The following is a 23,235-nucleotide window of genomic DNA, read 5'->3' on the forward strand; positions in this document are numbered from 1 at the left end:
TTGATTGTGTAAATCATTCATTCTTATATATGTGGGCTTATGATCCAAGATTCCTTATGTTGGGTTTAACCCATGTGGTGACCCATGGATACTCCATGGAGGTTAAAACCCATGGAGCATAAGGAATGGGTAAAGTCATGGGTTACATGGAGTAACCCTAATGTGCACACTATATAAGGACCCCTTTAGCTCAAGAATTTGATACAAGTGATACATATGTGAGGGCTAGTCAATTTGATCTTGGAGTGTCTTCTTCTCATGGTTATTCCAAGTGTTCATGATGTTGTGTGAACCATTTGAGGTGTCACACTTGGGTCACTAGGCTCTCAAGCTTCATGGAGTCAAGCAACAACAACAAGGTATGTATTCTATCTATTTTATTACCCTAGTATCAATGTTTTGGTATGCTAGTTAGGATAATACCTTGGATATTCATATTTGTATGTATAATAGAGAAAACATATATCCAAGGTATTTAGGGTTGCATGTACACTTAGTTGTGTTAGAATGCTCAAAACCCAACAAACTTCCCTAAATGAAGAAATGGCTAGATCTACAAGATAGGGTGATCAAGTTATGAACTGTTTATCTCCTGGTGGTTGCTAACAAGGAGATAATCTCATATCCAAGTTGCTTCTAACCTACAAGTTCTTCTCACCACCTTCTTCTTCTTCAAGAATACCATAAAACATAAAGATAAGCTCAAGGTGCACTCTTTTCACTTAGGGTTAGCTAGAGGGTCATTTTTCTCAGATGGAGGCTGATGAGGGAATGAGAAATGAGAGATAATGATGCATATATATGGATAAAAACCCTAAAAATTAGGGTTTGAGGATTTACCACGTACGCCCTGCGTACACGGTGTACGCCCAGCGTACTAAGGTCTGCCTCAATACGCCTAGCGTACACAACATACGTTGAACGTACTAACCTCCTGGACAACATTAACAAAATGCCACTATGGGCCATTCTTGTAATCTTTCTCAAACCCAAGGGTCAAAATGCGATATTATTTCATACTTAGGTTTAAAATTGAAAATACCTCATCATCGGGATGTTACACAAAGTATAAGAAAATGATACTTGCTCATATATATGGGTCATGGGGTCATTTTCTCACACTTAAGGGGCCTAAATTGAAAGTTAGCAAGTATTTAAGTCACCCTAACCCTAGAATTTGGGGTTAAACCCTACCTGGAAGCCTCATCTCTACTTTGAAGTGTGTTCTTGGATTTCTTTCCTTCCTTGAAGTGTGTGTGTCAAGCAAGTGAAGAAGAAGCAAAGTTTTTGGTGGATTATTGGTGGTGTTCTTGAAGCTTTTTCTCTTAGCAATCATCTTGGTGGATTCATCTATCGATTTTCCAGAAGGTAAGAACATCTCTGATATTGCCATATTTATACATATTTTTAGGCAATATTTATTTACATTTTTATTAATAATTTGGTTATTTGCATAGAATAATGGTACTTATAAGCTTAAATTATATTTTGCAGCCAAATTGAAGCATTTTCGAAGAAAGGGACCAAAAATGACAAAACATGGAACTTTAGAGACTTGGAGTACAAAAGTAGAAGAAACCCACGAATTCAGCCAAAATCACGACGTGAACTAGAAGGCCACGACGTGGCATGAGTATTCTGGAAGATACGTATTCATGAAGTAAAATCCTTGCCCGACAAGGATTTCTCCGAAGTCGTGACGTGAAGTGCTAATTCACGACGTGAAACTCAAATTTTAGGATAATTATATAAACTCTTTATCATTACGACTTTGGGAGACTTTTGGCTGCCTTGGAGGGTTCCTGGAGACGATTTTGAGAAGAAGAAAAGTTCTGGAATTGGTTATTAGCATCCAAGGAGAGAAGAAGTTCATATTAGCCTAAGAATTTGGTACACTTTTATTATGTCTTTGGATATGAGATATTTGTGTTTGTTAGGTAGTACATCCAGCTAAATCTAGCTGCTTTTGTTAGCTAGATGAAGCTGGAACTCATGGTTTTAATACATTAGATTTGACTTTACTTGTTGGTATTATGCTTGTGTTTGGTTGATTTTACCTAGCATGTTTGATTCAATTTTTTATTGCTTTAAATTCTTGTTCTGTGTAGTTAGTGAATATGAAGCTGCCTGAATTTGAATACCTAATAATTCAGTGAACACTAGTTTATTAGAGCTAAGAGCAAACCAATCTTAGATAAGTTATTGGATCATTGAATTAGGCTGTGCTAGAGAACTCATATTATGACCATAATTTTGTTTATCAAATCAATCTTACATGGCTCCAATCTTATTCAATAATTGATTTTGTGTTAACTATTGTGTGACCATACATAGACTTACATGAATTAATTAATGTTTACAGATTTAGAACTAAATTGCTAATACTATCTTAATTGGTACCAACAGTAATTGTCATAGCTAAATTATAAACCATTGAGGGAGAGTGGATTCGAACTAACATAAGTGTTTTGTTAATTGATTGAAATTCGTATTAAGAATTAATTTTATCTAAACTTGCAAAATTAGATAAAACCCCCATCTTTGTTAATAATTAGGTTAATTTAGTAGTAGATAAATTAATTAGTCAAAAACCGTTCCCTGTGATCGATACCCGACTTACCCCGACTATTCTATAATTTGACTAGGTACACTGCCCAGGTGCAATTAGTTAGTTAAGGTAGTTAGGTTATAAATTTAAAATTAGGTGTAGCTATTTGCACGCATCAAGTTTTTGGCGCCGTTGACGGGGAACGGCTTATTTGTTAGTTGATTTATTTGCTTTAGGTTGATCGATCCTTTTTGTGGGGTAAAACCTGCAAAAAGTTACTTTTTCAGCTTAGGTTTTATTTTCAGTACTAGATTCACGACGTGAGCCTTAAGCTCACGACGTGAGTTTAGTAATTTTTATATTTTCTTCGTTTTTCTTTTCTGATAGTTTTCTATGACAACACGAGGTGGTAGCATTTACCACGTCGTGGTGACCAGTTTGTAGGAAATTTTTATTTAGTTTTTTTTTAGTTTTATGTTTTTATTTTGTCTATTTTGCAGGAGTATATGACCAGATGTTCCAAAACACCTTTGGTGCCACCACTTGAAGATCCATAGTCGGCTCTTCATAACAAGAAAGGTAAGAACGTGAAAGACGATCAAGCACCAAAGAAGACACCCTTACAAGAGTTCAATTCAGTGTTTTCAAAGAAATCGGGGAAGAAAACGGGAGAATCGAGTTCATCTTCAAAGGACAAGAGCAAGATAGAAAGCTTAAATCAAATACCTATCCCAAACGAATCTGAATACGAGTCCGAGAACGAGTTTGGACTATATACGAGCGAACCCGAAGACGAGCCAAGCAACGAAATGGCGAACATTGAAGAAATGTCGATGGGAGCCTACAAGAAGCGTATTCGAGAAGATTTTGGTCCGTGATTACTACAACCCGCAATTCATGCCACTGCCACATTCGACTTGAAGGGACACATCCTTACTGCACTAAAGGATATCCCATTTTATGGAAAGGATCATGAGGATGCTTTTAAGCATCTAGATGAGGTCAATGACATTGCGGATTATTTCAATGTCCCAAATGTTAATAGAAATACCATCTTGCTAAGGATGCTTCCCGTTACTTTTAAGGGAGCTGCTGAAGATTGGTTAAAAGCACTTCCACCTGGTACAATCACTACTTGGGCTCAGATGCACGAACATTTTTTGGACCAATTTTTCCCACCATCCAAGATAGCTAAACTCAAAAAGACAATAGCCAACTTTGAGCAACAAACGAGGGAGTCATTATACGAGGCATGGGAGCGTTACAAAGAATTGTTAAGGAATTGTCCTCAACATTATCTTAATGTTCAACAAGAGATGTCTATTTTCTATGATGGGGTCAATGTTATGACAAGGCAACTCCTTGATTCTCAAGGGCCACTGAAAAAGAAAAATCCAAGGGAGGCCAAGGAGTTAGTTGAAGAATTCGCAAAACACTCTCGTGAGTACCACAACAAAAGACAAGATGGAGCAAAAGGCAGTGGGGTGCACATTCTGAAGAAACGGCTGCTATGATGGCGATGTTGAATACTACGGACCGGAGATTGTCCCAAATGGACCAATCAATTCATGCAATAAGAGTTGGTTGTGAGAAATGCAATGGTCCACACTTGACTAGAGATTGCCATTTGGATGAGTATGGGAACAAGAAGGCTCAAGTATGCTACTTGAGTGGGGACAAGTATGATGAATATTGGAGGAAACCAAAGGAGTGGATGACATACGATGAGTACAAGAAACAGAAGGAGGAAAAATACAGACAGACTGGCCGGGGCTTCTACCAAAAGGAGCAACCACCAGCTGAGAAGAAAGCTGATCTGGAGACCATGTTACTTCGTTTCGTGGAAGCTTCAGAGAAAAGACATGATGATACAGATGCAGCATTGAAGGATCAAATAATAATGATAAAGGAGCATCAAACTATGATGAAAAATCAGCAAGCAATGATGATTGACCAGCAAACATCATTAAGGAATCAGCAAGCCTCTATCCACAACCTTGAAGCTCAACTTGGTCAACTTACTACTTTGGTGAATGAGAGATTATCTCCCCAATTTCCTGAAAAAAGACTAATTCCAATGTTATGATGATTGATACTGATGAAGAGGCCATCTCTGAGTTCTTAGAAGCACTAGAGGAGGAGCCAAAGCCATCCGGACCAAAGTCAAAGAAGTCGAAGCTCGAAAACGAAATTATTGCTGAAACATCAGACTCACGACGTGAGCCCGCTATGCTCACGACGTGGGCTCGGTCTGAACAGAAAAATTTGGAATCCGTTCCGGCTTACCGACCACCTTTTTCCGTTTCCATCTCGAGCACATCTCAGTCCACTGGAAAGGGAACATCTGTAATTTATTCAGCAAAAAAAGGGTATTCCTATTAATACCCCTTTTATCGATTCACTTTCGAAAATTCCAGAATACGCGAAGTTCCTACAAGATCTTATAGACACTCGCCAAAAATTAAAGAAGAACTCTAAAGTAATTCTTAGCGAAAAAAGTTCAAGAGTTGTATTGGGATAGATACCTAAGAAGATGAGAGATCCTGGACGCCTCACTCTTCCATGTGAGTTTGGTAATAACTTGAAGACTTATTCTTTAGCCGATTCTGGGGCTAGCATAAACTTGATGCCATATTCATTCTATCAAAAGCTGAATATTTAAAAAATGAAGGCTACAAAGATGACCATCCACATGGCTAATCGTTCGGTTACTCATCCAAGGGGTATAGTAGAAGACATCCTAGTTAAAATTGGGAAATTTGTTTTCCCAGTTGACTTTGTAATTATGGATATGAAGGAGGATGTTAATGTCCCAATTATTCTTGGTCGCCCTTTGCTTAATACTGCCAGAGCTTTCGTTGATGTTCATGAATCCAAACTTACTTTGAGGGTTGGTGATGATGAGGAAACTTTTGGAGTACAAGATGGATTTCAATGAGAAAATGTTCAAGGTGAAGTGTTCAATATGAATGAAGATAATGATCTTGAAGAATTGGAGAAGCTTATGGAGGAAGAAATTAAGACAATTACTTTTTCAGCTTAGGTTTTATTTTCAGTACTAGATTCACGACGTGAGCCTTAAGTTCATGACGTGAGTTTAGTAATTTTTATATTTTCTTCGTTTTTCTTTTCTGATAGTTTTCTATGACAACACGAGGTGGTAGCATTTACCACGTCGTGGTGACCAGTTTGTAGGACATTTTTATTTAGTTTTTTTTTTAGTTTTATGTTTTTATTTTGTCTATTTTGCAGGAGTATATGACCAGATGTTCCAAAACACCTTTGGTGCCACCACTTGAAGATCCAGAGTCGGCTCTTCATAACAAGAAGGGTAAGAACGTGAAAGACGATCAAGCACCAAAGAAGACACCCTTACAAGAGTTCAATTCAGTGTTTTCAAAGAAATCGGGGAAGAAAACGGGAGAATCGAGTTCATCTTCAAAGGACAAGAGCAAGATAGAAAGCTTAAATCAAATACCTATCCCAAACGAATCTGAATACGAGTCCGAGAACGAGTTTGGACTATATACGAGCGAACCCGAAGACGAGCCAAGCAACGAAATGGCGAACATTGAAGAAATGTCGATGGGAGCCTACAAGAAGCGTATTCGAGAAGATTTTGGTTCGTGATTAGTACAACCCGCAATTCATGCCACTGCCACATTCGACTTGAAGGGACACATCCTTACTGCACTAAAGGATATCCCATTTTATGGAAAGGATCATGAGGATGCTTTTAAGCATCTAGATGAGGTCAATGACATTGCAGATTATTTCAATGTCCCAAATGTTAATAGAAATACCATCTTGCTAAGGATGATTCCCGTTACTTTTAAGGGAGCTGCTAAAGATTGGTTAAAAGCACTTCCACCTGGTACAATCACTACTTGGGCTCAGATGCACGAACATTTTTTGGACCAATTTTTCCCACCATCCAAGATAGCTAAACTCAAAAAGGCAATAGCCAACTTTGAGCAACAACCGAGGGAGTCATTATACGAGGCATGGGAGCGTTACAAAGAATTGTTAAGGAATTGTCCTCAACATTATCTTAATGTTCAACAAGAGATGTCTATTTTCTATGATGGGGTCAATGTTATGACAAGGCAACTCCTTGATTCTCAAGGGCCACTGAAAAAGAAAAATCCAAGGGAGGCCAAGGAGTTAGTTGAAGAATTCGCAAAACACTCTCGTGAGTACCACAACCCAAGACAAGATGGAGCAAAAGGCAATGGGGTGCACATTCTGAAGAAATGGCTGCTATGATGGCGATGTTGAATACTATGGACCGGAGTTTGTCCCAAATGGACCAATCAATTCATGCAATAAGAGTTGGTTGTGAGAAATGCAATGGTCCACACTTGACTAGAGATTGCCATTTGGATGAGTATGGGAACAAGAAGGCTCAAGTATGCTACTTGAGTGGGGACAAGTATGATGAATATTGGAGGAAACCAAAGAAGGAGTGGCTGACATACGATGAGTACAAGAAGCAGAAGGAGGAAAAATACAGACAGACTGGCCGGGGCTTCTACCAAAAGGAGCAACCACCAGCTGAGAAGAAAGCTGATCTGGAGACCATGTTAGTTCGTTTCGTGGAAGCTTCAGAGAAAAGACATGATGATACAGATGCAGCATTGAAGGATCAAATAATAATGATAAAGGAGCATCAAACTATGATGAAAAATCAGCAAGCAATGATGATTGACCAGCAAACATCATTAAGGAATCAGCAAGCCTCTATCCACAACCTTGAAGCTCAACTTGGTCAACTTACTACTTTGGTGAATGAGAGATTATCTCCCCAATTTCCTGAAAAAAGACTAATTCCAATGTTATGATGATTGATACTGATGAAGAGGCCATCTCTGAGTTCTTAGAAGCACTAGAGGAGGAGCCAAAGCCATCCGGACCAAAGTCAAAGAAGTCGAAGCTCGAAAACGAAATTATTGCTGAAACATCAGACTCACGTCGTGAGCCCGCTATGCTCACGACGTGGGCTCAGTCTGAACAGAAAAATTCGGAATCCGTTCCGGCTTACCGACCACCTTTTCCGTTTCCATCTCGAGCACATCTCAGTCCACTGGAAAGGGAACATCTGTAATTTATTCAGCAAAAAAAGGGTATTCCTATTAATACCCCTTTTATCGATTCACTTTCGAAAATTCCAGAATACGCGAAGTTCCTACAAGATCTTATAGACACTCGCCAAAAATTAAAGAAGAACTCTAAAGTAATTCTTAGCGAAAAAAGTTCAAGAGTTGTATTGGGAGAGATACCTAAGAAGATGAGAGATCCTGGATGCCTCACTCTTCCATGTGAGTTTGGTAATAACTTGAAGACTTATGTTTTAGCCGATTCTGGGGCTAGCATAAACTTGATGCCATATTCATTCTATCAAAAGCTGAATATTTAAAAAATGAAGGCTACAAAGATGACCATCCACATGGCTAATCGTTCGGTTACTCATCCAAGGGGTATAGTAGAAGACATCCTAGTTAAAATTGGGAAATTTGTTTTCCCAGTTGACTTTGTAATTATGGATATGAAGGAGGATGTTAATGTCCCAATTATTCTTGGTCGCCCTTTGCTTAATACTGCCAGAGCTTTCGTTGATGTTCATGAATCCAAACTTACTTTGAGGGTTGGTGATGATGAGGAAACTTTTGGAGTACAAGATGGATTTCAATGAGAAAATGTTCAAGGTGAAGTGTTCAATATGATTGAAGATAATGATGTTGAAGAATTGGAGAAGCTTATGGAGGAAGAAATTAAGACAATTCGTCAAGTCAAACGCACCAAACCGAGAGCATCCATCCCGTTCTTCGTTGAAGTTATTACCTACACAAAACCAACAACGTTGATAAGTGAGGAAAGAGATGATTTGACGAGCGCTGAAGATGAGGCTACTTCCAAGGAGACGAGTCCATTGGTGAAGGAAGAAAAGATTCCTATGGAGCTTAATGAGAATGATGAAAAATTAAATTCTAAAGGGATCAAATGCAAGCTCGATCTAGATGAAGCCAAAGCTAAAAAGGAGAATTCAAAGAAGGCGTACATTAGACGATTTCAAGCGTAAAAGAGGCGATGGAAAGAGCAGAAAATCCAGGTGGTGATGGACTCCTCTGACAGCTCAACATAGGAGGCACGGAGTCCGGCTCACGACTCCATCAAAAAGAAGCGTTTCTCGGGAGGCAACCCGAGTTCGGTTTGAATTTTCTTTTCTTTTTATTTTTAGTTTTTGCATTTTTAGGAAATTGATCATTTCATCTTCTTAAAATCTCTTAATTAGTAAAAATCAGATGTGGGGTGCTTTATATATTAAGTGGTAAACAATTAGAATAAATAAGTTTCATTATCTAAATTATATTTTGGTTCAAACTATATCTCACGTAGACTATATTTCACGTCGTGAACACCTGTTCACGTCGTGAATTTGAAGCCCAACACGTGTAACTGTACATAGACCGAATATTTTTAGCCCAGCAAGATATTCACGTCGTGAAGTCGTCGTTCACATCGTGACCTTTGAAAAAGTCAGGGGGGACCAGTTATAGAGACACTTTGACCATATTCCCATTTGTTTACCTTTGTGCACACGAACGGAAGCAGTCTCCCCCACAGCCGATTTTCTTCCATTTTCCTTCTAAATTCTTTGCTTCTCTTGTCCCCTAACTACGTTTGGTAAGTATTTCATCTACTAATTATTGCTATTTTTTAAGTTTTATGCGTTTTAGGGGCTAGGGTTTATGTAGATGGTAAAATTCCTAAAATTTGTTGAATTAGTGGGTAATTTCTGAACTCATGGCCTTAGATGTATGGAATAAACAAACCCCAAGTAACATACATGTCGAATTTTGACTGTAGAGTAGCCGATCCAGATTCACGACCCGACTGCAGTTCACGACGTGAAACGCTAGTTCACGTCGTGAATTTTGGGCTATCATTATTTTGTTTTCTGTTCTAATGTAAAGTCTTGGATATTTTGTTTTGTTTCTTTTGTTTTTGATTATTTCAGGAATATGGGTCCTGGAAGAGCAGACCAGTAAGAGAATGACCCTATTGATGTTGCGAGCATACACCCGCTATATCGGTTTCCACAAAACCTATCCCGCACTTTGTTGAACAATTATGCAAATCGGTTGGGATAGTTATACAACCGTGAATTTGCAATTGCACCTATTGTTGATTGGGGTTGGCTTCGAGGAGTTGGAATGGTTTTGGAATTGGAGAGATATTGGACAAAAGTGTTTGAAGGAGATGGCTTCACATTTACTTGCAATAGTTGGAGGAATCTTTTTACCATTCAAGAGCCTGTCTATCGGGAGTTTTCGGTAGAGTTCTTTGCTACCGTAAGCTTTGAGGAAAGGACCATTGATTTTGACTACAACCGGGCGCTTGTTTTCCGGTTGGGAGGGGTGTATCGCGAGTGCAGCTTTCTTGAGTTTGCATGGCGTATGGGCTTATACACCGAGGTGGAAATGCAATCACCATTTTTTGTGCCATTCTTGCAAGAGTATGTTCGGGATTTTACTCCCGGATTGATGGATGTCCAATTTAGGAGGACCATTTCGAATCAGGAGAATAATCCTCGTGATGCAAGTGAGGGACAAATAAGGAGTCCCGTTTATCGATTTTTGCATCGCCTCATCACTTTTTCTGTCAATCACAAACATCATGGAGACAAGGTGCCAATCTAAAATTTGTTTTACTTGTGGAGCATCATCACACCCGGGATTTGTTGTGATATTCCTTATATGCTTGTGCGGTTTTTGGGAAAGAAGGTGGCTAGCTCTAGGCCCGGGAGTCCTATCACGGGTGGACATTTAGTCAGCCGCCTTGCCCGGTCTTCCAACATTTTGACTCCTAATTTTATTAGGAACCTTACTCGCTTCCCGGATAACGCTTTGACAATTCAATTTTTGGGTGTTATGAGGGTTGTAGTGAATGTAGGGGGAGGATTTGTGATACCCCCAGAGGATGATGAACAACAACATGGGCAACCCGAGCAACAACATGGGCAACCCGAGCAACAACCTCAACCACGGCCCTGAACAAGAAATGTAAGAGCCCGGGGAGACATGGAGAGAGATCGTCAAGCGGCGCAACAATATGCGGGTGGAGTACCCACCGACCCGTTTCAAAGCCGGGTGGGTTCTTATTTGGATAACCTTCACGGTGGGATGACGTACAACACTCAAGTTCTTGAAGCCATGTTCTCTCATATGAATGTGGTGCGTCCACCAACCATGCCACCTCAATGCCCGTACATCCCGACGTGGGAAGAACTTTGGATGCCAAGGGGAGATGGAGCGGGAACTAGTCGAGCTCATGAAGATGAAGAAGATGATTGATCGTTTTGTTTATTTTATTTTAGTTTGATTTGGTTTATGTTTTAGTTTTTATTTGATTTGGTTTGTAAGACATTTTAAGTTATTCCAAATTTGCTAAAGGAGTCACGGGAAAGGAGAGTCGAGATGAGAACGTTTGTGTCTAGCCACGTGTCGTTTAGAGACGAGAGTCGAAACCCACAATTTAAAATAAGTGTGGGGTGAGTCGAGAGAGAGGATAGAGTTAGATAAGAGTCATAAAATGCTGCATTAGAAGAGTCTTAATCCATTATGACGTTGGTGAGAGAAGAATTGGAATATTTTATCTCCTGACCGTTCAGTTTTCACGATGTGACATACCTGTTCACGTCGTGAACCAGAGACAATGATTTCCAGAATACGTTTTTCAGCTACTTCACGTCGTGGTATTTACATTCACGACGTGAATCCATATTTTTCCCAAAAATGAAGTCCATTGTTGTATTTTACTTAATGGTTCACCATGTTTCTTCTTGGGATTATTATGAAGATTAGTATGGCTCGCTTCCTTTACCATACAATGTGGCGTATGCTTTACCACGTTGTTTTCACCACCTTTATTGAAGATTGAATTTTCGATTCCATAAGTTGTTGGCACATTTACATATCTCGCACATTTCAAGATCCAAGTTCCTTATTCAAAGAAGAGGTCCATATTCAAGATCCACAGTTCATCCACACTTTTGGAGTTCGATCACGCCACTACTATCCCAGGTGAGTTTGTTCCTTTTTCTCCCTTTTATTGCTTTTAATTTAGTTTATGCATACAATGAGGGCATTGTATGTAATGAGTGTGGGGTAGGGGGTCGAAAAAGTAAAATAGTTAATTGATAGAAATTAGTAAATTTAAAAATTTTATAAATAGATTTGAAATAATAATCTAAATAAAAAATTCTAGTAATAATGATAATTTGAACTTAAGTTGCTAGCGTTATGTGGGATGATCCGATGAGAGCTCAAATGTGTAGTTGAGCCAATATACGTTATAGTGCATTTGTGGCCTCCTTTATTCTAGTGAAATCATGAGACAAAAACACAACCTCGCTTAGTTTAAGGGATGCAATATGTTTAGCAGCCTGTACTTGAAATGTATCCAGGAAAACTAATATCTTTAACCAATAAGGGTTGAAGTTAAGCGCCCCTGCTTAAGCATGTAGGGTTTTGAAAGAAAAAAAAAGTGAGTACATGTAAAAAAAGAAGAGAGAAATTACCAAAAAGTGAAAAGTTGAAGAATTTTTGGAGATATAAAAGTATCAAAGTTTGAAGATCAAAGATCAAAAATTCTGAAGAAATATAAGAGTGAAGATACCAAGAATTACACAAGAAGGTGGTGAATTCGAAGAAATCAAATATCAAATATCAAAGAAAGTGAAGAATTCAAGAGCTCCATATTGTGGTATCTTAAAGTTGTAATTCTCTAGTTTATGTATGCTTGGGTAGCTTTACAAAAATAACTTGAGGTTAGGAGGTTTTCTGAGGATGGATTCGTAGGGTTGCATAAAATGAGCAATGTTCAAAAGAAGTGGGCGCGTGTTTAAAATTGAGGGGGGTTACTTAGGAAAAAGTTTAGACACAAATGCACGCATTGAGGTCTTGGCATAGTGGCTGAGTTTGAGTTGGATTGTTCTATGTGATGTTGGTGATAAAGGTTTAATTTAAAAATAATTAGATTTGCTTGAGGGCAAGCAAAGCACAAGTGTGGGGTATTTTGATATTTCCATATTTATACATATTTTTAGGCAGTATTTATTTACATTTTTATTAATAATTTGGTTATTTGCATAGAATAATGGTACTTATAAGCTTAAATTATATTTTGCAGCCAAATTGAAGCATTTTCGAAGAAAGGGACCAAAAATGACAAAACATGGAACTTTGGAGACTTGGAGTACAAAAGTAGAAGAAACCCACGAATTCAGCCAAAATCATGACGTGAACTAGAAGGCCACGACGTGGCATGGGTATTCTGGAAGATAAGTATTCGCGAAGTAAAATCCTTGCCCGATAAGGATTTCTCTGAAGTCACGACGTAAAGTGCTAATTCACGACGTGAAACTTAAATTTTAGGATAATTATATAACTCTTGATCATTACGACTTGGGGAGTCTTTTGGCGCCTTGGAGGGTTCCTTTAGACGATTTTGAGAAGAAGAAAAGTTCTGGAATTCGTTATTAGCATCCAAGGAGAGAAGAAGTTCATATTAGCCTAAGAATTTGATACACTTTTATTATGTATTTGGATATGAGATATTTGTGTTTGTTAGCTAGTATGTCCAGCTAAATCTAGTTGCTTCTGTTAGCTAGATGAAGCTGGAACTCATGGTTTTAATACATTAGATTTGACTTTACTTGTTGGTATTATGCTTGTGTTTGGTTGATTTTACCTAGCATGTTTGATTCAATTTTTTATTGCTTTAAATTCTTGTTTTGTGTAGTTAGTAAATATGAAGCTGCCTGAATTTGAATACCTAATAATTCAATGAACACTAGTTTATTAGAGCTAAGATCAAACCAATCTTAGATAAGTAATTGGATCATTGAATTAGGCTGTGCTAGAGAACTCATATTATGACCATAATTGTGTTTATCAAATCAATCTTACATGGCTCCAATCTTATTCAATAATTGATTTTGTGTTAACTATTGTGTGACCATACATAGGCTTACATGAATTAATTAATGTTAGTAGATTTAGAACTAAATTGCTAATACTATCTTAATTGGTACCAACAGTAATTGTCATAGCTAAATTATAAACCATTGAGGGAGAGTGGATTCGAAATAACATAAGTGTTTTGTTAATTGATTGAATTTTGTATTAAGAATTAAGTTTATCTAAACTTGAAAAATTAGATAAAACCCCCATCTTTGTTAATAATTAGGTTAATTTAGTAGTAGATAAATTAATTAGTCAAAACCGTTCCCTGTGATCGATACCCGACTTACCCCGACTATTCTATAATTTGACTAGGTACACTGCCTAGGTGCAATTAGTTAGTTAAGGTAGTTAGGTTATAAATTTAAAATTAGGTGTAGCTATTTGCACGCATCAAGTTTTTGCTTTTTCTTGGTTTATCTTGATGTCCTTCAAATCACACTCAAGAGGAAACATTGGATGATGCAAAATCCTTGGTTTAAGTGTGTTGCTTGGTCCTATTTATGTCCTAATCATTCCAGGCACTTAGATATGGTCTTGAAGGGTTAAGATCATCCCAATGGAGGTTTTGATCAGACCCAAACTGAACAGGAGAAAACAGTTAATCTATTTTCTATTTTGTAATTTCTAGTCCCCACAACGTTGACATCTAATTTTTGGGATGTAGCAACGGGGAGTTGATCGGCCCAGATCACGACTGAAGCTCGGTCAACGACATGGCTTCTGTCTGAACATAATTGTTTTGTTTATGTTCTGTTTCCGATCAGCTCTTTTGTATTCTTTTAAGGGAGTTATTTTTCTTGTTAGAAGGTGTCTTTCCTCAATTCATAGCCCCACACATCTTGGATTAGAGGTGAGTCTGTTCTTGTGGTTGTTTAGGCACAAGTTTGGGAAAACTGCATGCTCTTGTACAAATGTTAATTCTAACTGATTTTGTGTGATGCTATAATCTGAACATATGAGATGTATGCAATCTGAAAATCTAAAATATTTGTAGAAATAACTGATTTAGGGGACTCTTGGCATGCTATAATTCTTAAATTGATTATTTGATGCAAAAAGATAGTTTTAGGGCAATGCTAGTAGTTAGGTTATTCATGTTGTTAAAATGTTATGTTTTTCATGTTTTTTTTGTCACACTTGAATGAAACTAGGAAATGCATGCTAGAAGTTGATTGTTAAAATGTGTAATTCTTTACTTGCTACAAAATGATGTTATGTGGTAATTTTGAAAGTATGCCCTTATTGTATGATATGAAATGTAATATGCCTTGGAATAATAATAATAATAATAATAATAATAATAATAATAATAATAAAGCATGATTACATAATGTGATTGGTGAGATGTGTGTATTCCCTATGTGAGTGGATTAATTAATTATAAAATTAATTAAAATAAAGGGGAATACATATAGCGGAGGTAAAAGGGTAGAAACCTAAGCTTAGGTGTATGCGCTATGGGATACCACGGTGTAAGGATATCGTCGGTGGAAAGAGATTAAGCCAAGTCGATGTCGAGTGGTTTTCTAGGTAATCATTTCGAAACATGGTTTTGGTGTACATGGTTCATTGGAACTGGAGTGATGTTGGCTACTTAGAGACGCCAGATCAAGCATCACATTTGGGTGTAGGTATTTGTTTGGAAGTACCATTGTACCACCCTCGAACGATAATGCATCGTGTTCGTACATGAAAATTCGGAATAGTGAACACGGAGAACTGGTGACAATGTTACGGATGGGATTCATGCTCCATTTGGTGTACTGGGTCGCCAGGTCACGTTAATAGTGAACGAGGTCTTTCTTGGGGGAATTTAGCGATGTTTTAGACCCATATAGCAAGGGACATTAAAGTTAACTATAGCGATGAACATAATAAAATAATTACTATGATGAAAAGAATGTCCAGAATAATATATGCAACATATATTAATAATAACAAGCAATGAATCGTGTTTGACACGATTAGATTGCATGGCTAAACATCTTGTATGAAGTATGTTTATTTTCCTATCCATGTGTTTGGGATTGACTCATTGTGATGATGTTGATACTTGTTTTCTTTGCTTGTTGTTGTGGCCTTACATTGGTACAGGTAGCTTGATATTGACGGCATGGTGAGTTGGGACTGTTGGGTACTTCTTATTTTGTTACTTAGAGATGATACCATTTTGAGATATGTCGTGATGTTTCATTTATACTTGGTTATGGTACTTGTTTGGTATCAGGTTTCAACTTTAGTTTTTTGATGGTCTGTTTTTGAAAGTAATATTAGTGATGTTTTCTTTTTAATAATAAAAACTTCCATTGCTTAAATTTGTTATATAATGTTTTTTAGATAAAAAAAATCAGGTGAAAACTCACAGTGTTACAGCTTAGCCCACAATTAATTAGGCCTGACTGGGCTAGCTCAAGCCTAACTTAATTGTCCATTGACCTAGATATATAAATAGAACACCTCCTCCTCCATTGGCAGGATCTCTCATTCTCAGACATGAGCCTCCACTATATACATACACTCTTCCCACTAAGATGGTTCTCTATCCAATAGAAACAATATTCTCATATATATATATATATATATATATATATATATATATATATATATATATATATATATATATATATATATATATATATATATATATATATATATATATCGATCTAACTTGATTGTCGAAGCCTTCTTCCAGGACACAATCACTGAGACGGTTCTAACAGTTTAGTTGTCTAATGGCGTCTAGGAATCAAGTTAGGAACCCGCTAACGACACCTAATCGAGATCTGACACCAACAATCGATATCCCGATTCCATGTCACATCAGTGGGTCTTATGACTAACACTTAGCATAAAGAACCCAATATTACCAAAACAGGTAAGGAACTATGGTTTTTATCCATATATTAGATAACCATATTTTTTCGTACTAATTTGACCAGTAAACTTGTATGACATGTTCATAATAGGGTAATATCACTCGTAATTACCAGTCATATTACGCTATTTTGAACAGGTCAAACAAGTTTAATGGTCAAATATGTACGAAAAAACATTGTTACCTAAATGTGGACAAAAACCGAAGTTTGTTATCCTCCTAGGTCATTAACCCTAATATTTAATTATTCAAACAAATAGAAAGATTTTTTTATGGTGTCAAAAACAATATATCAATTCGTGAACCATTATTAAGCAAAACAAAGTATAAAATATAAATATTGCTTTACATATATAAATTTAAAATTTTCATATGCTCTCTTTTTTATAAATTGAAGGACACCGCCCTTCCCAACGCCTAACATTCATTGGCGAGTGCCTTTTTTAGTAAAATTTTCCAATACATGGAAGTTCACTTTGACATGACTATTAGGCAAAAAGCAGGTTTTGAGTATGTATGGGCACCACATGCTCAAGATTTTCTTATGAATATTCATATTGATGATCTTGGCCAACATATTTCGCTAATGGAGTATCGTGCTATCCTAAAGTATCGCCTTTTGATCCCTTTATTTACGGTTGATAAGACATGTCATGTTTGTGGCAAGGCATACTTGGACTCCTTTGGGGCGAATACAGTTCATTGTAGAGAGTACTCAGGATTCAAGTACCCACACGATCTGGTTAAGGATGTTATTTTCGACATATTTAGGTGTGCCATGGTTTCTGCCAAGAAAGAGGCACATGTGAACTTTTTGATTGATCCGTCGAAAGGAAGATCAACACTTAGATCAGCTGACATTTTAGCTTTTGGATGGGCTGGAGGGAAGCACACATGTATGGATCTAAATAGGGTTTCCCCTCTTGTTGGCGTGGGGAGTGGGGATTTCACCGTGTGACATGTTGCTTTAAAAGTTGTCTCGTGCAAAGTGACAAAACATGAGAAAACATGCATGAAAAATCAACACACATTTAAACTTTTCGCATTTGATACTTTCAGTTTCCTTTTGCGCCAGATGTTGTGGAGCTCCTCAATAAAGTATAATGTGTTATGCATAGTAATGTTATGACCTTAAGATCTATGAATGTTGTTTTAAAAGAATTAGTTTTGTCATCTAAAACGGGAGTGTGACACAACTTGTTGCTCGTTTACCCGTTTATGTAAAAGAATTTTTGATTTATAGAATAAGGACCATTATGCGAACAATTTATATCTTAGAATAAAACTTTTTAAATTAATGTTCAAAGGTTTATAAATTAAGTCTACAATCATAAATAAATAAATAAATAAATAAATTTTAATCAAAATTTATATAAGAAATGGAAAAGGAAGTCGGCAGGATTTCTCCATGATTCCATCCCTCTTTCTTGTTTTTTTTTTTTTTTTTTTTATTTTCAAAGTTTCTTTTAAATTTGGGAAGAATGTTCTTAGAAGGTGCTATGATAATGAGACGAGTTACACGCATTAAATAATATCCAATGATCTTAAAATTTGGATCGCTCATGTAGTCATGTGGATCGCTCATGGGCTATTAGGTGCAGTGAACGAAACTCTTCAAAAACTGCTACGTGAGTTTTCCTTTTTTTTTTTTTTTCAAACTAACGACACATTTAACTCATTTGTCGTATTATTATTTTTAATTTAATTAAACTAAAAAAATATAAAATTAAATATAACATAACAATTTTTAAATTAAAAAACACCAATACAAAAAAATATATATACACGATAAATTAAAAAAAAACAATAATTATTATAAAAAAACATAATAAAAAAAATTAAAAAGAAAAAAATGAAAATTAAAATTAACTAGTGATTATGATAATTCTAAAACTCTCTAGCATATTTTGTTGCAATTTTTTTGTTTTCGTTCAAGCATCATTCGCAGAACCCCTTTTGTCAAATGATCATACGTCTTGAGAAAAATATGCATGTCTCTCTCCTGTATCTCCAACTCCAACAATTTTGTTTTTCGTTCTTCATTTCTCGTGTAAGATGCAAATTTTCATCCAGGTATCGTTTTCTCTCTTCTGTATCTGCTTTGTTCATAGTGTGGATGTCAGAAATTTTGTTCACTAGATCAACGATTCATTTGGTGTTAATGATCCAAATGCCGCTTTCTTTCATTTTTGTTGTCTCCGAGGCGGTGAGTTTATTTCTTGGTGTTGTTGGTCAAATTTGGGTGGAAATTGTGCATCTAAAGATGTTGTGTAGACGTTGGATGAAGATGGTTTGGTTTGTTTTGAAGAAGGAGACGAAGAATTTCACCGACTATTTTTACCTGCAACCATTTCGCATGGTGTTTAGAAACATCTCAAGCTTTTTGATGAGGAAAAACTTTATGATTATTAAGCCCCGGTACTCACTCTATGCATCTTTTAGATCGTCGACCTCGAATCCCCGCTAGCGAGACTGTTCATCTTATGTTTGAAGATGCAGTTGAAATCGTTGCATTTCTTTTAAAGGTCATTCAATTTTGAGTTTACTTGATGTCGTGTCTGATCTGTACCACCCGGTTGAGAATTAAATTGTTTCAAAAGCCCGCTCCTAAAATTTAATCGACCTTTGTTGATTTTCACGCTTTTGTTTCTTCAGAAATATCGCCACACGCTTTAGCCAAAGCCACTTTTTCCCTTTCCAACCCTTTTTGACTTTTGGCCCTTTGTGTAATCGCGCTTGCTCCTAAAAAATTGGTTGTTGCTCCTTGTTATCTTGTTCGGGAGCAGGCTTGTCGATAGAATCTGATGATTCTAAGTTTTGAGTATCACGATACTAGGATACCTTGGGCAGGGAACTTTGGAATTGGGCTTCAAGAACCCCTTAAGAATATCGCATGTATTGAGTAAAACCCATATTTTCTTGTGGAATATGAAATGAGTTATAGGTTTATTGCATTGGGTATTGGTGATGGTATGGGTTTTGGTGATAGTGTTAGTATTGTTGATAATTTGGATTTTTTTAGTAGTTTTAGGATTTTGGAGAAGAAATGGAATTTCTTAACTAGAACCGCCTTGCTTGGATTTGCGTTTTTGGCTAGAACCGACTTGTTTTGATTTGCCTTAGGAATCCATTGAATGAAAATGAAGAGACGTGGAATGGAATTGGATAGGGGAATTGAGAGAAATGTAAAGGAATTGATGGAATTGAAAGGAATATATAAGTAAAAAGTTTAGGAAAAAGAAGTATTTTTATTTAACCTCTTTGACCCGGTCAACGATCAAAGAGGACACAATTTCCATGCATGCATCCTTCTTTCAGATTCCTTCACGGGTTACATAACCCGCCAAACTTCAACCATGTGGTCCTGTCTCTTGGTCGGAGGAGTCTTCCCGATAGTACGCGCAACCCCATAGACGTAGCTCGATTCTACTCCATCCACCCTTATTTATTATTTCCTTCTTATTTCTTTATTTATTTGTTTTGTAACATCTTGATTTCTAGGTATTCCATTTATCCCTTGATATGAGAATTCTTTGCATTTTGGTCCGGGACATTGGTATTTTTGTAATTTTTGGGAGTGGCTTGCGTACGCTGGGCGTACGTGGCCTGGACCAAACCCTAATATTTAGGGTTCGCACCATATTTAAACCTCATTATAGCCTCAAAACCCTTTCATTCATCAGCCTCCATCCTCCAACTCGACTCTAGTTAACCCCTAATCTCTTGAGAGAAGCAATATTGACCTTGAGTGTGCATTTTAGTGTTCTTGAAGGAGGAAGAAGGAAGAGGAAACCATCTTAGAATAGTGGAGCACTTTGGATCCAGAATCACATCATCATTTGACACCATTTGGAGGTAAAAAGCTTTGATCTTGATGAAGTTTTACTTAGATCTTGTTTAGCCATGGATTTGTGTTCTTTTGGTCCCTTAAGCTTGGTATTATGAGTATGGTTTATTCTAATTCATATAAGCTATCCTTTCAGACATTTTAGAGTGTTTAGAAGCATAAAAATGTGATCTTGGCTCTTAGTTTCTTTCCATGCATATGCTAGAATGTCTTAATGGGTTAATAAGTTAGGATTTTTGTTGTTGGGAACCTTCTAGACATATTAAGTCATAAAGTTGGAAACTTTATGACTTAGGACGTCATTTATGAACTAGATCTGGATTTTGGACAGAAGAGCTTAATGGAATAAGCACTTATTAGAAAAGGTGGCTGGCAGACGCGTACGATGGGCGAACCAAATGGTACTTTGCACGTACGCGGTCCACAACCCGTAATCTGGTCAAGGTGCTTGTACGTTCCGCATACGATCTGAGTACGCCCATCGTACTCAGCTGAGTTGACTCGACTGATTTTCTTTACTTTTGACTTTGGCCAGATGTTGACCAAGTTTTGACCTAAGGGTATTTTGGGTATTTTGAATGGTAGTTGAGTTTGGTCATTTTTCATGAATAGGTGACTGGTTGAGATGATATTCGGAGCAGTGTCCTCTTCAGCTATCTTTTCAGACTAAGAGGTGATTTCTCCTCACTGTACTTATGGGTCGAAGGCACCAAGGTCGTCCCGCTGGATTATTTATCCTGGTATATAGGATGTTGCTATGTTGTAGTGATCTGTTAGATTTGTATCCTGGTATATAGGATGTTGTTATGTTGTAGTGATCCGTTAGATCTATATCCTGGTATATAGGATGTTACTATGCGGTAGTGGTTTGTAGATCTATATGGCTACATGTACTTGTTGATTATTGATTGTTATTGTATATGTGGATGTGATATGGTCGGTTAGGTTGAGGCGGTCCTGCTTTTTGTTGAAGCCAAGATACGCAAGGTGGTCCAGATAGACTGAAGGTCTACGAGGTGGTCCAGTCAGGTCGAAGGCTCAGAGAGCGGTCCAGATAGGCTGAAGGCCCGATGCGACGGTCTATTCATGTTGAAGGCTCTAAGAACGGTCCAGATAGTCTGTAGGCCCAGCGCGGCGGACCAGTCATGTTGAAGGCTCATGTATGCATGCTATTATTTGTATGGTTGTGTGTGGTACTCTGGGGGAACTCACTAAGCTTTGGCTTACAGTTTCACTTTAATATTTCAGGTACTTCTGATGACCGTGGGAAATCAAAGGCATGATCGTGCACATCCTCTTGGTTTTGATGAAACTGATTTGGGACACTCTGATATATATGATTTCTACTTTTGAGAACAATGTTTTGTAAACGTTTGGTTTTAATTTAGGGTTTGACTGAAAACAACGATTTCTCTTGATTTAAAAACGAAAAAATTTACCCTTACTTTTGGGATGTTACAAGTTTCAATTATTCTTTGGCTACCCATTTTTTTGCTTTCGATTTCCACTTTCTTCTTTCCTCTTATTCTTATTTTTTTTACTTGATATTTTAGGCTTTGTTTCGTAAAATTAAACTATTTTATAAGTTAGTTTATTGTAATTTGTTGTTTGGTAAACCAAAAAAATAGTTTATTATAGCTTATCAGGTAACTTAAAATCAAACTTTTGTTAAGCTACTTTGAAATAACTTTTAAGAAGCTTATAGAGTTTTTTTTTTCAAAAATATTTTAAATGTCCTTAATCATATCTAATTCTGGTTTTTAGTGTTATATCTAAATATCTATTTATGTCATTTTACATTTTCAATCTAGCTTCTCAACTACTTTGTACCAAACAAGTTTTCACGAACGTGAATATCTTCAATATCTTCGACTTTTGATTATGTAATTCTTTATGTCAATCTGGAAACTCTTCATTTTCAAACCATGGAGGTTGTTTTAGAAAGACTTCTTCTTAAAGGAATCCATGTAGAAATGCAGTCTTCACATCCATTTGGTAGACTTTGAAGTTTTTGAAGGATGCAAAAGCTAGAAACAAACGAATTGCTTCAAGTCTTGCAACTGGAGCAAATGTTTCATCATAGTCTAACCCTTCAAGCGGACAAAAACCTTGAGCTACAAGCCTGGATTTGTTCCTTATAACGATTCCATCTTCATCCATCTTGTTTCTGAAAACCCAGCGAGTACCAATGATAGTCTTTCCTTGAGGTTTGGGAACAAGAGTCCACACACGATGACGTTCGAATTCATTTAGCTCATCTTGCATGGCCTTAATCCAATCAGCCTCTTTCAATGTATCAGTGAAATTATTTGGTTCAATCATTGAGACAAAGTTAACAAACATGCAAAAGTTTCTGTTGACTCTGCTACGAGTGAGAATCCCAGAATGTACATCTCTAATGATTTGAGGTTATGTATGATCTCGAAGAATTCTTGGGGTTAAAACCTTCATTTCAATTGCTTTGGGAAGAGTCTTCCTAATTTTATGAATCAGCTTCTTCATGAACAACAAACTGATATTTAGGGATAGGATCAACGTCATTTGACAAGAGCTCAGGAATTGGGTCTGAAGGACTGAAAGTAAGCTCATTCAGAATTGACGAGGGGTGATCAACTCGATCATGAATGAATGAATCCTCATCAAAAGTGACATGAATTGTTTCTTCAACAATTTTTCTTGAAAGATTAAATACTTTGAAAGCCTTGGATACGCTGAAGTATCCTAGAAACACTCCCTCATCAGTTTTAGCCTCAAACTTCAAACAGTAATCTTTTTTATTCAAGATGTAACAAACACATCCAAACACATGAAAATAATAAATGTTTGGTTTTCTTCCTTTCAATAGCTCATAAGTAGTTTTCCCATGACGTTTCACAATAATAGATCGGTTTTGAGTATAACACGTTGTATTGACAGCTTCAGCCCAAAATGACAAAAC

The 23,235-nt window shown here is 36.9% G+C and overlaps 1 protein-coding gene, 2 non-coding genes and 1 pseudogene across 3 annotated transcripts; 1 reads left to right on the forward strand and 3 right to left on the reverse strand.

The window, feature by feature from the left end:
• Nucleotides 1–3,741: 3,741 nt before the first annotated feature.
• Nucleotides 3,742–3,848, reverse strand: LOC145134962 (small nucleolar RNA R71). Its single transcript, XR_013719444.1, has one exon. It is a non-coding gene; the product is annotated as a small nucleolar RNA R71 (small nucleolar RNA).
• Nucleotides 3,849–6,493: 2,645 nt separating this feature from the next.
• LOC145135340 (small nucleolar RNA R71) lies at nt 6,494–6,600 on the reverse strand. Its single transcript, XR_013719803.1, has one exon. It is a non-coding gene; the product is annotated as a small nucleolar RNA R71 (small nucleolar RNA).
• A 10,313-nt stretch (nt 6,601–16,913) lies between these two features.
• LOC145130476 (uncharacterized) lies at nt 16,914–17,408 on the forward strand. Its single transcript, XM_079065272.1, has one exon. The coding sequence runs from the start codon at nt 16,914–16,916 to the stop codon at nt 17,406–17,408; it is 495 nt and encodes a 164-aa protein (XP_078921398.1).
• Nucleotides 17,409–22,250: 4,842 nt separating this feature from the next.
• On the reverse strand, nt 22,251–22,619 carry LOC145130477 (putative mitochondrial protein AtMg00820 pseudogene; annotated as a pseudogene).
• Nucleotides 22,620–23,235: the final 616 nt, after the last annotated feature.

The sequence above is a fragment of the Lactuca virosa genome, chromosome 8, assembly GCF_052849685.1.
Source record: "Lactuca virosa cultivar CGN04683 chromosome 8, Lactuca_virosa_CGN04683_v6, whole genome shotgun sequence".
Taxonomy (NCBI): domain Eukaryota; kingdom Viridiplantae; phylum Streptophyta; class Magnoliopsida; order Asterales; family Asteraceae; genus Lactuca; species Lactuca virosa.

Coding starts and splice junctions, on each gene's coding strand:
- LOC145130476 (XM_079065272.1), top strand. CDS start 16,914: ATGGAAGTTCACTTTGACATGACTATTAGGCAAAAAGCAGGTTTTGAG.